At 36.2% G+C, this 17299-nt stretch overlaps 1 protein-coding gene across 1 annotated transcript; it reads left to right on the forward strand.

Moving 5' to 3' along the window:
- Positions 1–1648: 1648 nt before the first annotated feature.
- On the forward strand, positions 1649–14669 carry LOC123315887. The gene is made up of 2 exons (XM_044901789.1): positions 1649–1737; positions 11222–14669. Exons 1-2 carry the CDS (start codon positions 1649–1651, stop codon positions 14667–14669), a joined length of 3537 nt encoding a protein of 1178 aa, XP_044757724.1.
- The last annotated feature ends 2630 nt before the right edge of the window (positions 14670–17299 follow it).

The following is a 17299-nucleotide window of genomic DNA, read 5'->3' on the forward strand; positions in this document are numbered from 1 at the left end:
AAAAACCAAAATTCTCTTATGGATTTCTATTCGATTCGGGAGAAAAAAATCGCCTGCAAAGTTTCGATACAGTCGATACTTTCTCGGATATATAACGAGCGTTCAAAAAAATTCGTCGTCAAGTAGGCTATGAAATTTTGAAGGCTGATGTTCGGTGGCTGAACGTATGTCTTTCCTTGAATTACTTCATCTTCCCAAAATGTAAACAATGATGACATTAACCTATATATCGTAATTTTGTACGGAAAGGCACTTTTCAGAAAAGGTTACCTGTAAATTTCACCCAATTTTCGAAAAGCATTTCTTTCATTGAGTAAGATGACAAGAATCCAAACAATCTGAGGCGGTTAGAAAAGTTCTTCGTAAAAATTTTAACCGTCCACTATTTTCATATGTAAGAGACATGAATCTTGAATTGATCGTGGTAGTATGTTTTTTTGTAAGAAGGTTCTAGTTACTTCAGTCATATGAATAAATCACAGTAAGATTCTCAATAAAATGTTTATTGATTCTCTATAAATATAGAATTGATTCAGTCATTACTGAAAATCCATGACTCAACTAAAAGAACTGAATTACATGAAAATAGCTATTGGACAATTTATTAAAATTCAATTCAGCTATAAAAAGGCATGATGCTTTCTCCTTCATAACGTTCTGCTATTGAAGTTCCATGAAAGAAAGTAGGTCCACATTTTGCCTTTGACTGATGCATACTGTCAGTATGCATCAGTTCAGTATGATACCGAACTTTTCAGTTTTCTGATAACATGTCAATCTTTATGGAAACAAATGGATATCTTTTTTCAAAATCGGGTGGCATATGTCAACGGATACTCCATCCACTTGAGATAAAATCTGAAGAGAGGTTTGTCGAGCTTCTGTCACCATGTTTTCATTATTACTGAACTCTAGAGTTTTCTTTCTTGTTACACCACTTCCTTTTTTGTTTGAACATACCTGTTTCGTCAACACATCGCAAAACAGTACAATGGAAAAATTCATTCTTAATAATCTAACGCAACATAGGCTCCAATGAAGTCGCCGGAACAGAATATTTCCATTTTCCTTCAATTTTCTTTCCAATTTTGAAGTAGAATTCAATAGTAAAAGTCTTTCACACGTTCGTTAAAACCATCTTTATAATTTGCTGATAATTTTAATTCAACAACAACCCAAAATGCTAAAATGACAGTTCACCTGGAAAATAGTAAAGCACGAGCTAAGAATTACGTTTAGACACGAAATATCGACGTTCAAAATTCCATAGCCTACTTGACGACGAATTTTTTTGAACGCACGTTAGTTACAATCAGTTCTGATTACTGTTCATTCCATTTCGTCGTAAAAGTATATATCAGAATATTCTGAGATATTGTATGTCTATGACGGGAGATAAAGATGTTCTATGAATCTTTCTGAAGGTTAAATTACTAATTTCCGCAAGAAAATTATATCCGTAATATCTTTCGATTGATAAGCATAATTGACAACAGTATTTTTCATTTTATTTCAGATACAATAACGCAAAACTATAATAAATGTTCAAAATGAGTTCCTCTCGCTAAAATATATGCATCAACTCTCTGTCTCGTAGACCTTCGTATTCTTTCGAATAACCCGGTAGTATTTCTTCTGGTTTCACACGATGATACTATTCGATCTCTGGAGTATTAAACGCTTGATATTCACTGAACTGAGCATCATCATCACTGCAGATTCTCATATACAAAAAAGGTTTGTGATTGGCCATACAATTTGAAAAATTCAAGGTTGAATATTATCTCCAAGTTCTAAACATTCTACATACTGCATGTGGAGAGGAAACTCTTGTATACTGCGCTTTGCAATTGAATACTGTTGAAAAATTAATTTTCGACTCTCAAGGTTGAAATCTAATTGATTACTGGTTTATACAGCGTGTCCACTTTTAAAAGGGCCAAACTTCATTATGAGATCATACAAGTGATTTGGAACGAAAAATGTCATATAACACATAATTGAAATGTTATCGGTTATTCTTTAATATAACCTTTTTTTGATTTCACGAAATATTCTAATGGTATCAATTACACCACAGTTATCTCCTAGCCTAACTAAATTTGACCACATATCTGGAAACAGCAATAAATCTGCTACATGATGAGAATTCGTGTGTACGAAAAAATTTCTTATTGCGGGCTTGGTAAGGGGATGGGATGAATATCACGATTCTGAAGTGAATAAAATTAAGCCTATTTTTCCAATGGTTTTATCAATGAAAAATTATTAATTATGGATATGTTTTCTTTTCAACAAAAAATACCCCATTTAGATTGCTTCCGAATCACATATAAGCTTTTATTCTTGCTGCTAGTCTTCTTCCATTATATTTATTTATTACATAATTTTGTTTCCAGTAGAGGACAAGCCTATAAACTCGAAGGTTATATATTACATACATGCATACATAAACTGTGTGGATAAACGAAAATGAAAGCGAAAAATACAAAACTGAAATATCATATACAAAAAAGAAAAAAAAATTAGATATAACACCACAGTTCCTCACAGAGAGGACTTCTACCTGTCATAACTGTTTTTGAAACCGTTTACCGAGGTCGATTGCACTACGCATTCAAGGAGACGGTTCCAGTTGTGAAATATACGGTTAACGAGAAACATATGAATATAATGGCTAACAAGATAACAACGAAAAACTCGACACATTCCAAACCTTAATTTGATTGAATGATTGAATATTAAAATTTATCAGATGGAAATCATGAATTTATCTGCAAAATCAAATAACCCAAATGAATAAACTAAATTTTAATGATATAGATTTTATGAAAACATGTAAAGAAAACAAATTACTACTAGTACTTATACTCGTAATGATTGCTCGAAATGCCACCGCCTTGTTCAATACATTTTATACATCGTTTTTGTAGTGAATCTGTAACCCTGCGAAGTTTCTGACGCATTTCAGCATAACACAATGTTATTCTTTTGATCAGGACCTCTCGAGTCTGAACGCTAATTTAATAAACTTTTTCTTTCAAGGTGTTCCAGGCATAAAAATCCAAAGGCGTAAGGTCGGTGCCTCTTTGTGGCCATCTTACGTTGACCCTCAACTCATGTTGAAAATGAGAAACCATGGTCGCATGGGAGTTTTCTCTTTTCCATACATGGGTTGAGGGTCAACGTGTGGTTGGCAGTCATGAGAGGTGAACTTTTCGGACGAGTAATATTTCCCGATCCGCTTGATCCAAAGCATCTTGACAGACATATTGGAGAAAATGTCTGGTTTCAAATAAATGGCTGCCCAGCTCATAATAGCCGGAATGTACGGCACTAAATAAATCAATATTTTGGGGTGCAATGGATTGGAAGGTACATTCCGGTAAGATGGCCAACAAGAAGCCCCGACCTTACGCTTTTGGATTTTTATGTCTGGAACACCTTGAAAGAAAGAGTTATCACAATATTTTGAATAGAATCTGAGTGGTGTTATTGAATTCTTTTCGTATGCAAACTAGATTATCACACGTCAGCTCAAGCTAATTCAAATATCTATATTAAACTTATATTAGGTATCACATCACTCTGTAAATTAACTTGTACCTATAGGCGAAAACCAATCGTGTAACTGAAAGTCCTCTGATTTTATAATGATTTTTATGTGTATTTTTATAAATGATTAAATTGAAAGTTTGACTCTATGATTCAAACAAAAATGAAGTTGCTGAAGAATACTTGTACCAGAGATAGAGTTTTCAAGAATAGTTTTTCAAGAATATAAGGACTTCATACTGAAAAAAACCTTTTTATCACTGTGGTAGGAGTAAAAAATCTCCATTGCTTTTGTATATTGATCTTCTGAAAAATTTCTGGAAAAGAGCTCCTGTCAAGTCAACCAAATATAACTACAATGATGTTCAGGAAATTCGTAAATTCGTAAACACGACAGAGGGTCAAGTAGGGTGTGGTGAAAATACAATTTTTGTGCATAGGATCCTAAACGTGCCAGTGCTCCTGAAATTAGGTCGACTCACTTCACTTAATCGGGCTTGTATAAGTTTCCATACGTGTGCTATTATAGTTCGTATACGAAAAGAATCCAATAACACCACTTCAATTCAATTCAAAATATTGTCATTGAATATATCTCATGACGACTGTTCATCATACCGGGATCGTATAAGTTTTCTTATAGTACATTTGAGGTGTATAAATCGAAAAGATGACAAAATAAATTCTCAAGCTCTTCAACTGCAGCGTTGTCAAATTTTCGGACTAGATGCGTCGGTCAACTATGCGGATTATATACATCAAGTTCATGTCGCTCGAAGCGCCCTCGCACTGGCCAAACCCTGAAGTTTTCTGTATATAATAACGAGTATAACCGACTTTTCAGACCCACCTGAAAATTCACCCCTAGCATCCCCTAACCCCCCTTATAACGATTCTATGGTCGAACGTTACCAGACCCGGAGCCGGGTCTGACAACGTCACTTTTGGACTGAAAAGTCGGTCGAGTATACCGTTTTGGGTCTGTATATGCGGTCGAACAAATCTATATATATATATATATATATATATATATATATATATATATATATATATATATATATATATATATATATATATATATATATATAGTTATAAAGTGTTAATACCACCTCCAAAATAGTAACTCGTTTAACGCTCTCACCTCATATATATCGATGTCACCTCCGAAATCGGAGGTGACAACGTTTTGCCTTGTTTTTTAGCTTGTTAGATTCAGGAGGCTTCAGGGACCAACATATCAAAAAATCGTTTTGAGGTCACAACGCACCCCCTTTATGTACTGAACAATCTTTTAGTTCGAGTGTATATCACTGGCGCTAGTGTGCTGAGCTGTATATCGGAGAATTACTCTGAAAGACTCTTTGCTCGTTTGCACCTCCGAAAATGGCAACGTTGTACTGTGCAAGCAGATGTAGACAGGCGGAATATCAGTATACGGAGGAATTAAGTAATGAGAGGCGCAGCGCGTTTTCTCCTCCATTATTGCAAGCCAGGCGGCATATCTCAACGATTTTTTATCGCATTCCTTTGTAGGGGAAATAATCACGTGAAAGAGAACCAATCTTGGCTCTCTCGAATGGGATTATGACTGTTTATATTTCATCGTGCGTATATCTATGAATCCGTTGAACTTCTTTCATCTCAAGCTTACACTATAATTCTGAATTTGGCGAACTATTTCATTACCTATCTGAAAACGAATCGATTTGAGTCTTGTCCATAATGATATTTCTTCTCTCTATGGAAATGATCCATATAGATAATACTACCTATTAGTATAACGAATAATCAGTATGGTATCATTGCATATAATAAAATAACCTGTTCAGAGAGAAACATTTTTTGGATAAGAAAATTCAGATGTTAATGGTGATGAATATTCAAGGACAATGAGCCAATCCGAAAATTTTCATTTCAGAATCAGGAGAAAAAAATGCAACAAATTTCACAATATCACAGAAATGAACAACGTCGGCTAAACCGAATGTTTGACATTGTGTTATTTCAAATGGAACGCTCTTTATATTTTTCTTGAATCAGATTTCTCAAAGATTTTGAGGAATCCTTTGCTCAGAAACATCTCTTTTATTATCGATTATGTTTAAATATTGGATTTTCCCAAAAATTTTAAGAGCTTGTAGCATCTCTCTGGTTTAAATATTTCAGTGATGTATCATAAAGAAAATTACCAATTATATCGAAACAAGTAAGATTTTATGAAGAATTCGCCAAAACAGATTTGCATTTTTCGATAGATCATACAGGGTGTAAGGGAAAAAATAAACAATATTGAAGTCTTTGGAAGGCCTCGAGTCAACATATTTTGAAATTGCAACCATATTTTTGTCAAGATATAATGAATCTTCATAATGAAGTTAATAATATAGATACATACTCGGATACATATGATTGAGATACAGATGATTGATTAACTTCTACTATCTAGAATAAAAAGGTACATAGATAAAATATAGCTATATACAGGATATCTGTAAACAAATGCGAAGGAATAAGGGAGATGATTCCTTAATGAAAATAAGCGGGGGTATTTCCTGTAAATTTTCCAAATCGACAGACCTTCCAAGATACAGCTTTTGGAAGGCGATGACGAGTTTACAGTTTTTAATTTTTTTCACAGGTTCTAAAAAACACTGAGTCATAAAACTATACATATTATGAAGCACTGAGTAGATTGTTACCAGTTTCAACTTCGGCAAGCTCGTAGTTTAGGCGGTAAATTGCTATCGATTTTTTCAATGTGTCTCTCCCTTAAATTCAAAAATTTCTGTGAAAATGTTGAAATTTGAGTTATTATGCTATTGTCATAGAAGTATACGAAACTAGCAGGTCGGGGGATCCAAGATTTCGGGCCGATTCACCTTAAAAAAACATAATAAAATGAATTTCGTGAATACCTACCGAGGCTGAAAACCAATATTCTCCGCTATAAAAAATTAGTATTATTCCAATAATATACCGACTTAATGAATGCTACGTTGCTATTACTATAAGGCCCGGTTGTTCAGTTCAGGATGAGGCAGAGATTTAAGATGATCCTAGATAATCTGACAGAACTGAACTGAAATGTCAAAATCAATCTAGGATAAACTTTAATCCCGAACTGAACAACTGCTATACATGTAGAGTTTCGGATTTTGCGAGAATCTACTGCTTTTTCTTCAAAACAACAACTGCGCTGAAGGAAATGTGATTGACTGTTATCTATATCATTTACATCATTATTTGCCGAACTTCAAAGTTCTGAATGAATTAAAATCTAAACTTGAAAATATACGAGATAATTTTCGCAAGAATTTCAATGAAATCTGAAAATTTTCATCATTCTGGAGCATTCTGGACATCAATAATTCTCGAATCATCCATGCAATAAATTCAATTTTATCCAATATAACACGCAAAACGAAATGTTATTCGAACTCGGCATCTTGAGCAATTCGTTCCTAAAAAGCCCGAATCAGGTAGAAAATTTTGAACCCTTCATATCAGCGAACACGTGTTTTGCAGTAAACAGATGCCGATTTCGTTTTCAACGGGCCATGTAACTAGGGTCGGCGTTGGGTGAAAGGATGAACGGTTCTTACAACAAGAAGAATTTGAATTTTCATGTGACGGTGAGGGCATTCGTTTTAAAATTTTCAGAGTACAAGGAGTATACAGGGTGTTTCACGAGTAAACAGACAAATGAAAACCGCGAATAGAGGGCATTGAGCTGAGTTCAGAATCATACCATATACAAGGTGTTCCAAAACTAGTGAATCAAACGTCACACCACGATAGAGTAAACCAAATATTATCGAATGACACCAACATTAGTTCGACGAAAATGTACCGTTTCCAAAATAATCAGAATTTTATTAAAATACATAAAGTTGCCGATTTTCGAACTATTTTTCTTAATAACAGGGCCAGTTTGTGAAAAAGGATATCGATTTTAAATTATATTGAAGTAATATTATTGTTTCATCTCCCCTAATTGAAATTATTTTAAGTAGTTAATCGATAACCATAACCTAAGTAAATGTAAATTAAAACAATTGTTTTTTCTACATGATTTTTAATACTCAGAATAAACAGGGGTGATAATATGGGAGAAAAACGCTATCCTTAATAACAAATTGGCCTTGTGACTGAAAAAATAGTTCGAAAATCGGCAACTTTAGGTTAGGTTTTTTTAGAAACGGTACATTTTCGCTCAACTAATGTTGGTGTCATTCGATAGTATTTGATCTACTCTATCGTGGTGTGACGTTTGATTCAATAGTTTTGGGGCACCCTATATATAGGTTTCTTCGGGGTTTTTTGAAATTTCTCGAATTTCCGTTTGGCTATAACTCCTGAAATTCTGATCAAGTCGACTGAAAATTTATAATTAGCTTTGAGTTGTTAATTTCATTGAAACAGAGCATTAAAATTCGACAAAAATCTGGACCGGGCTCAGTGAGGCTTTACTTAACTTCAAACTCATAAAAACACCTTGTATGTAGTTTTTTAATCATAATTTCAACTTTTTTGTTATCTGCATTATTATTGTTTCAAAATGAATTGATTTTTGGGTTGCCCCACCTGTTGATCATGTTCTAGAAATAATTGTTTTGGTCAGACGCCTCTAAGGAATAGAGCACTTCATGAAAATGTATTTAGAAATCCTTAATTGATTTTTTTTCGAAGAATATTCTGTTGAATGTGTTCAACAATTATACCATATTCGGTCTTCAAAATACTCTTTCACAAGGATAAAATGTTTCAAAATTGATGATACCCAAATATGGATCGAAAAACTACGCTATCTTGAAACTAAAAATTAAAACTTGATCTTCAGAATGAATCTATTTTTCTATGGACAACTAGTTGTGTGAATAAAAACAAAGAAAGAAATCGCGGGGTGTCAGATCTGGAGATCTAGCAGTCCAATATTGTGGTCCTACCCTTCTAATAAAATGACCTGAAATACTGATAAATACTTTTGCTGGTGCATGAATATCATCAATGTTTCAATAACAAATTGTAATAAGACCAGAACAATCCATAGATTTCTATAGATCCAATAATGACTATAACGGAATCAGTAAAGAATTCGAAAGTGCATTTATCACACTTATTCGAAGTGCCAATCATTACCTTCACTAAAAGACCAAATGAGGTGAAAATCAGTTCGGAAAATTACTTCAGTTCCACGTTGTCCATAAAAAGCGATTCATTCGGAAGATATCGAATTATAATTATTATTTTCATGATCATGATAGGGTAGTTTTTTCTATTTTTGTTTATTATCAATAATAAAGCTTATTATCACTGTTAATCACTTATCTGAATAACCAGATATGCTATAAATATCAAAAACAAATGCAAGACATATATTGAGAACGAAAAAATTCAGTTGAACATTTCCAATTCCATTTTTAGATTTCCTCAGTTGATTGGCGATCATATTCATCCCATTAATTAATGTGAAGTAAAAGTCAATATGCAGCGCTGTTTTTTCCAGACATTTCACGATCAAACAATTATTCATTAGAAATAATCTGAAAAGGCATACCAAAGTTTCATTGATTTTGAGAAAATCAATGAAGATACCTGAAAAATTCAAAATTATGACGAGAAAAACTACAAACAGAGTGTTTTGCATGAGTTTAAATTTGAATATATCCTCAATGAGTCCGGTCCTGTGTTCGTCAACTTTTAATGTTCTGTTTTATTGAAACTTAGAAGTTTAAGCGGATAATGAATTTTTAGCCGAATCCAACTAAAATATTTGGAGTTATGGCCGAACAAAAATTAGGGAAATTTGAATAAACTCCTCTCTATATCGGAAACGGAATGCCTAAGACACACATATGAGGTGTTTTTGAACTGAGCTCAATGCCCTCTATTCACGGTTTTCGTTTGTCCGTTTACTTGTGAAACACCCTGAGTACTGAAAAATTTCAAAAGACTCCTCGAGCAATTAAGAAATGCCATTAAATCAAGGAGTTTCTTTTGAACCGCTATGATGAAAAATGTCAATATCCAGTTATTATTATTATTTGGGGTGATTCATCGAAAATCCCCAATATCTCGAAAACCAAGGCACTTTTGCCAAACGTAAAATATATTTATTTGAACCCCCATAGAGTACTCTACCCGCAGGCTCCATATTATCCATTCATTACGCCACACCCTGTATAATTATTATTATTATATCAATGTACTGAAAATAAACAGACATGAATACTAGGCAGTTGTTTTGTTTGAAGGTGAAGCTCCTGTTGCTTCAAACTTCTTTCAATTATTTTGACTACCATTCACGCAAGATGATTTTTGTTGAGGAATTCAACATTCTCGTAATTATCCGTTCATTTCTTCAAGAGATACCCATTCCCTACCACCTATGAGTATTCAATTCAATGCTAACACTGCATCAAATGCATTTCATCCTCGGGTTGATTTTTTTGAATTCTACAACTGATGTAACGTCTTCAGCCTCCAGCCAAAGAAAATAAACAACAGTAACTCTCCTCAAGCTACTGATTACTTCTATTTTCCATGTAAATAAATAGATTTGGTATGTCTTCAATCAGTTTGTATAAATGTCAATTATGTTCGTTACATATTTTCGACGCAATATTTTCCGAAGTGATTTGACATTGTGATGAAATACGTAATTACTGAGAGTCTCACGTAGAACGGACTACGTAGCATTTATTTAAAACTCAAAAATGTTTTGACAAGCGTCTTAACCCAACATTTTCGTACCATACAGAGTGAAAGGTATTCAATTTCCATGGCCACTCCTGTGCTAAAATGAAAGTGAATGAAGTATAGAAGCTGAAAGTGAAACGTATATCTTTGTTGATTCATTCGGGAAAAACATTTCAATGGAGTTCCTCATGTCGTGAATATAATGCCCAAAATTTAGATAACTATTTCATACCAGAACAAATTCGGTAAAATTGTCTTTGGAATTAATCTCATATGTAACGAAAAATTTCATTGTCATGTATCATTCATTTTAGGACCTATACGGTATTAAACTCCCCTATCGGACGAAGTATCGTAAACATAGCATACTTATTCAAAACTGTTGATATTCATGAAGAAAAGATAATAATTTCTGTCCAAATTCATTTACTCCGAATCCTTATCAATCAATTATTAGCGTAAGAAGTTTATTAATATCAGTATCGTTCTCGAACTATTTACAGGTTTCAGTATGTGTGAATGAATCGGAAGAGCAGCTGTATTCTGTATATGAGTAGAATTCAAGCTGCCCTACTTTCTGTCCTCCTGAAATCTGGCAACGTTGCGGGAGGTGAGAGCGCACTAGTAATAAGAAATATATGCGGAGGTAGTAAGGTCTGATTCGTTTAAAGAAAAATTTTTCAATGAAAATCTTTTCCCCTCTTTAGGTACCCCTGTTATTCAACTTCCCCTCTACATATATAAGCAAAAATTATTCCAATTAAAAAACTCCTTCACCCGGAGGTCAGGTCGCCCAATGAACTTAACGGAGGTAACAACGAACTACGGGTTCATATATATATATATATATATATATATATAGGGGGAGCTTCGGCTTTCGGGGAGTGACGACCCCGCGTACCCTAGTCGACCACCGATCTAGGATAGCAACCTAGATCGAGTGTGGAATTAAATATGCTCTCGCAAGTCATAGTAATACTCAGGGCGGCAGGGAGCTGCGAGCTGGCTCCCTTCGGAACCGTCCAGAGGATCAGCTCGACGGAGGATCAGGTGGGGTGAGCGGCGCCTACCTCCGTTCTGGCACCGTAAGGCAAGGTCCTGCTCAAACAAGTGAAGGTGAAGAGGGTTTGGCCGAATCTTTGGATCGTCCCACCACTAGCCAGCAACACCAAACGCACCAGGACAAGCGTATGCGCTGGACACATGTCGACAACTCGACTGCAATACGCGCACACTTTATAGCTATGAGGATAGCAGGCGGCAGAGGGAAGACGTACATGCGAACTCTGAATGAAATATGGAACGACATGAGACCGGACAGAAGAACATACGCCCAACACATTGCAAACAGAGTCCGTTGGATATTAGACGAAGAAAAATTACCGAGGACAGAACTTAGGACGATAGAAAGAACGTGCTGGCCGGATAGAATTTTGAGAGAAGAGAATACCGATATCTCCCCAGTGAGCGACCATCGTGAAGAACAGGAAACCGCAGAGGACGAAAATGTGCGGGGAGAAGACACTGACCCTCAGGATCAGATAAGTGTGGGTTTCGACCGGAACCTGATAAAGTTCAGTGGAATGGATCCAAAGAGCAGACAAAAAATACCACGACTTAAACAAAATAAAAAGCTCATGGAAGACGTAAGAGCAGTAGATAAAATTTTGTCTAAACTTTTGAGGAGGGACGACACTTTAATACAGGTGGTGGACTTGGTCTATGCTGGTGCTATTACTGTTGCTGAACTTCAGGGTAAAACAACATCTAACAACCCAGAACGACCCAGTGGCGATCCACCATGGAAGAAGCGCCTAGAAAGAAATATAAATCAACACAGGAGTAAACTGGGTATCATACAAACTTACCTTTCTACGCAGCAGCCGTCCAGAAAAGTCTTGAGGTCCATGAGGGTGATAGCCAGAGAGTGTAAACTCAGATTCACGGCGGATGACTTCCGTAGTAAGATCAAGGTAACTGCAGATAATCTAAAACAAAAAATAAAGGCTTTAGGATCAAGATTGAGGCGCTATAATGAAAGAACTAAGAGGTACAAAAACAACCGTCTGTATTACGCTAACCAAAAGGAATTCTTTCGCAAGCTGGAGGGTAAAATGAACACTGATGGCCCACCACCCACACCGGAGGCGGTGGAGGGCTTCTGGAAAGGGATATGGAGCGAGGAGGTCAGTCACGATGGGGATGCTGAGGTTGTGGATCAGTCGAGGGGAGAAATGATGCGAGAAATTCAAATAGATGTGGCAGACATAGAATGGGTTTTGAAGTCCACGAACAACTGGGCCGCACCGGGAGTTGACAACATCCACAATTTCTGGTGGAAACACTTCAGGTCTGTCCACTCTAGCTTAGCTCGCCTGTTCCAAAAATTTCTGGAGAAACCTGAGCTGGTCCCAAGCTTTTTGACTGCTGGACTGACATATATGATGCCCAAAGGAGCCGAATCAGAAGATCCAAAAAACTACAGACCGGTTACATGCTTGCCCACCATTTACAAACTTCTCACAGGAGTACTTACCCGGCACATCAACAACCACGTGAGAAGCCACAACATCTTGGCAACTGAACAAAACGGATGCAAATCCAAAGCCATGGGTGCCAAGGAACTGTTGATAACAGATGTTATCATCACAAAACACGCAAGAAAAAAGCTACGTAACATCTCGGTAGCGTGGGTGGACTACAAAAAGGCGTTTGACTCGGTACCCCACACTTGGCTGCTCAAGGTTCTAAGTATGTACGGAGTATGTGGCTCAGTAATAAATCTGTTAAAACACCTAATGAGCGAATGGCGAACCTCGCTGATTCTGAGAACTGGAGCTACTATTATTAAAACTGCTGACATCGCAATCAGACGAGGTCTATTTCAAGGGGACACACTTAGCCCCTTATGGTTTTGCCTGGCACTGAATCCCCTCAGCATGCTCATCAATAAACAGAAATACGGATACATCCTAGACAAAAACAGAAAGGTCAAAATAACCCATCAACTATTTATTGATGATCTCAAGTTATATGCGTCCAATGAAGAACAACTTGAAAAAATGTTAGAGATCGTGGCAACATTTAGTGAGACCATAAAAATGGAGATGGGGCTGGACAAGTGCGCAAGGCTAACAGTCAAAAGGGGAAAAATAATTGAGAATAATTCCAATATCTTGAATCCAAATGCCATTCAGAACCTCGGCCGGGATGAAACCTATAAGTATCTAGGTATACAGCAAGCTCTAGAAATTAAAAACGCTGAAATGAAGGAAGCCTTTAGTAAGAAACTTTTTTATCGGGTGAACCAAGTGCTCAAGTCCAAATTAAATTCAAAATCTTTGTTTCTAGCCTTGAACACATGGGCATTGCCCATAATGACGTACACCTTCGGGATACTTACATGGTCGGCTACAGAACTGCAGGCATTGGACACGAAGATCCGCACCATTTTGACGAAATACGGAGTACATCACCCTCACTCATCCGTGGCAAGGCTCTATCTCCAAAGACATCTAGGGGGAAGAGGAATGCTTAACCTAGAAACAACACATGACAAATCCGTATTAAAACTAAGGGAATACTTCATGAAGCAGAACTCACCTTTTGTCAGGACCCTTCGTTCAGTCGATGTAGGATGCTCCCCATTGCGGCTATCGGATTCCGACTTCACACAACCGATTCGCACTCAGCAAAACCTGCAGGAGGAATGGAAAGCTAAGGTATTGCATGGTAGATACCCTAATAATTTAGAAAACAACAATGTGAATAAAAAAGAATCCTTAACTTACCTTAAGGCGGGCTACCTGTTTCCTGAAACCGAAGGCCGGCTGCTTGCAATACAGGATCAGGTGGTTCCTACCAGGTCTTACCTCAAAAACATAGCGGGACAACAACTTACCTCTGATCTATGTAGAAAATGCAAGCAGGGACGTGAACACATCCAACATGTTACGTCTGGTTGCTCAATCCTTGCACCGAGAGAATACACGGATAGACACAACCAAATGGCAAAAGTTTACCATCAGGCCATGGCACTGAAATTAAAATTAATTAAAACAAAGAGAAAAAATCATCTATACTTACCTGAGAATGTCCTCGAGAACGAAGAATTTAAACTGTATTGGGACACCACGATGGTGACAGACAGACCAGTTGCAAATAACCGACCGGATATCGTCTTACTAAATAAAAGAGAAAAAAGCTGTGTGATCATCGATATAACGGTTCCTTCAGACGACAATATTTCAAGGGCCTACACTGAAAAACTGACAAAATACTTCGATCTGTCGTTCGAACTAAAGGAGATGTATAGGCTCAAGAAAATATCTATTATCCCACTGGTGATGTCGGTCAACGGACTCGTAGAGGAACATCTTGTTGATAATACAAAGCTGTTGGAACTTGACAGCTAGGTTGTCTCGAGTGCCCAGAAGGAGGTCATACACGTATCGTAAGACGCTTCCTTCATAGCTCTTGATTCCACTTTGGCTCCCAGAGCCCGGTGGTATTTCGTAATTCCCTGAAAGGTGATTGACAAAAAAAAAAAAAAAAAATATATATATATATATATATATATATATATATATATATATATATATATATATATGAACCCGTAGTTCGTTGTTACCTCCGTTAAGTTCATTGGGCGACCTGACCTCCGGGTGAAGGAGTTTTTAATTGGAATAATTTTTGCTTATATATGTAGAGGGGAAGGTAAATAACAGGGGTACCTAAAGAGGGGAAAAGATTTTCATTGAAAAATTTTTCTTTAAACGAATCAGACCTTACTACCTCCGCATATATTTTTTATTAGTAGTGCGCTCTCACCTCCCGCAACGTTGTCAGATTTGAGGAGGACAGAAAGTAGGGCAGCTTGAATTCTACTCATATACAGCTGCTCTTCCGATTCATTCACACATACTGAAACCTGTAAATAGTTCGAGAACGATACTGATATTAATAAACTTCATACGCTAATAATTGATTGATAAGGATTCGGAGTAAATGAATTTGGACAGAAATTATTATCTTTTCTTCATGAATATCAACAGTTTTGAATAAGTATGCTATGTCTACGATACTTCGTCCGATAGGGGAGTTTAATACCGTATAGGTCCTAAAATGAATGATACATGACAATGAAATTTTTCGTTACATATGAGATTAATTCCAAAGACAATTTTACCGAATTTGTTCTGGTATGAAATAGTTATCTAAATTTTGGGCATTATATTCACGACATGAGGAACTCCATTGAAATGTTTTTCCCGAATGAATCAACAAAGATATACGTTTCACTTTCAGCTTCTATACTTCATTCACTTTCATTTTAGCACAGGAGTGGCCATGGAAATTGAATACCTTTCACTCTGTATGGTACGAAAATGTTGGGTTAAGACGCTTGTCAAAACATTTTTGAGTTTTAAATAAATGCTACGTAGTCCGTTCTACGTGAGACTCTCAGTAATTACGTATTTCATCACAATGTCAAATCACTTCGGAAAATATTGCGTCGAAAATATGTAACGAACATAATTGACATTTATACAAACTGATTGAAGACATACCAAATCTATTTATTTACATGGAAAATAGAAGTAATCAGTAGCTTGAGGAGAGTTACTGTTGTTTATTTTCTTTGGCTGGAGGCTGAAGACGTTACATCAGTTGTAGAATTCAAAAAAATCAACCCGAGGATGAAATGCATTTGATGCAGTGTTAGCATTGAATTGAATACTCATAGGTGGTAGGGAATGGGTATCTCTTGAAGAAATGAACGGATAATCACGAGAATGTTGAATTCCTCAACAAAAATCATCTTGCGTGAATGGTAGTCAAAATAATTGAAAGAAGTTTGAAGCAACAGGAGCTTCACCTTCAAACAAAACAACTGCCTAGTATTCATGTCTGTTTATTTTCAGTACATTGATATAATAATAATAATTATACAGGGTGTGGCGTAATGAATGGATAATATGGAGCCTGCGGGTAGAGTACTCTATGGGGGTTCAAATAAATATATTTTACGTTTGGCAAAAGTGCCTTGGTTTTCGAGATATTGGGGATTTTCGATGAATCACCCCAAATAATAATAATAACTGGATATCGACATTTTTCATCATAGCGGTTCAAAAGAAACTCCTTGATTTAATGGCATTTCTTAATTGCTCGAGGAGTCTTTTGAAATTTTTCAGTACACAGGGTGTTTCACAAGTAAACGGACAAACGAAAACCGTGAATAGAGGGCATTGAGCTCAGTTCAAAAACACCTCATATGTGTGTCTTAGGCATTCCGTTTCCGATATAGAGAGGAGTTTATTCAAATTTCCCTAATTTTTGTTCGGCCATAACTCCAAATATTTTAGTTGGATTCGGCTAAAAATTCATTATCCGCTTAAACTTCTAAGTTTCAATAAAACAGAACATTAAAAGTTGACGAACACAGGACCGGACTCATTGAGGATATATTCAAATTTAAACTCATGCAAAACACTCTGTTTGTAGTTTTTCTCGTCATAATTTTGAATTTTTCCGGTATCTTCATTGATTTTCTCAAAATCAATGAAACTTTGGTATGCCTTTTCAGATTATTTCTAATGAATAATTGTTTGATCGTGAAATGTCTGGAAAAAACAGCGCTGCATATTGACTTTTACTTCACATTAATTAATGGGATGAATATGATCGCCAATCAACTGAGGAAATCTAAAAATGGAATTGGAAATGTTCAACTGAATTTTTTCGTTCTCAATATATGTCTTGCATTTGTTTTTGATATTTATAGCATATCTGGTTATTCAGATAAGTGATTAACAGTGATAATATATATATATATATCGGTTTTAGAGCGTTCTCCGACGCTTTCCGACTCCTAACCGCCATTCCTCTCTATTCAACCATAGGTTTTCGGGGAGCTCTCTTTCCTCCATTTCCTTTTCGATCCCCTCTCTCCAGCTCTTCCTTGGTCGACCTCTTCTCCTTCTGCCTCGTGGCGTCCATGTTAAAATCTGTTTGGGTAATCTGTTATCAGGCATCCTCTGTA

This window comes from Coccinella septempunctata, chromosome 6, assembly GCF_907165205.1.
Source record: "Coccinella septempunctata chromosome 6, icCocSept1.1, whole genome shotgun sequence".
Classification (NCBI taxonomy): domain Eukaryota; kingdom Metazoa; phylum Arthropoda; class Insecta; order Coleoptera; family Coccinellidae; genus Coccinella; species Coccinella septempunctata.

What these genes read in the sequence shown, in the direction of transcription:
- LOC123315887 (XM_044901789.1), top strand. Translation starts at nt 1,649, where the DNA reads ATGATACTATTCGATCTCTGGAGTATTAAACGCTTGATATTCACTGAA. An exon ending in GATTCTCATATACAAAAAAG is followed by an intron (nt 1,738 to 11,221) that starts GTTTGTGATTGG and finishes TGCTCTCGCAAG; the next exon opens with TCATAGTAATACTCAGGGCG.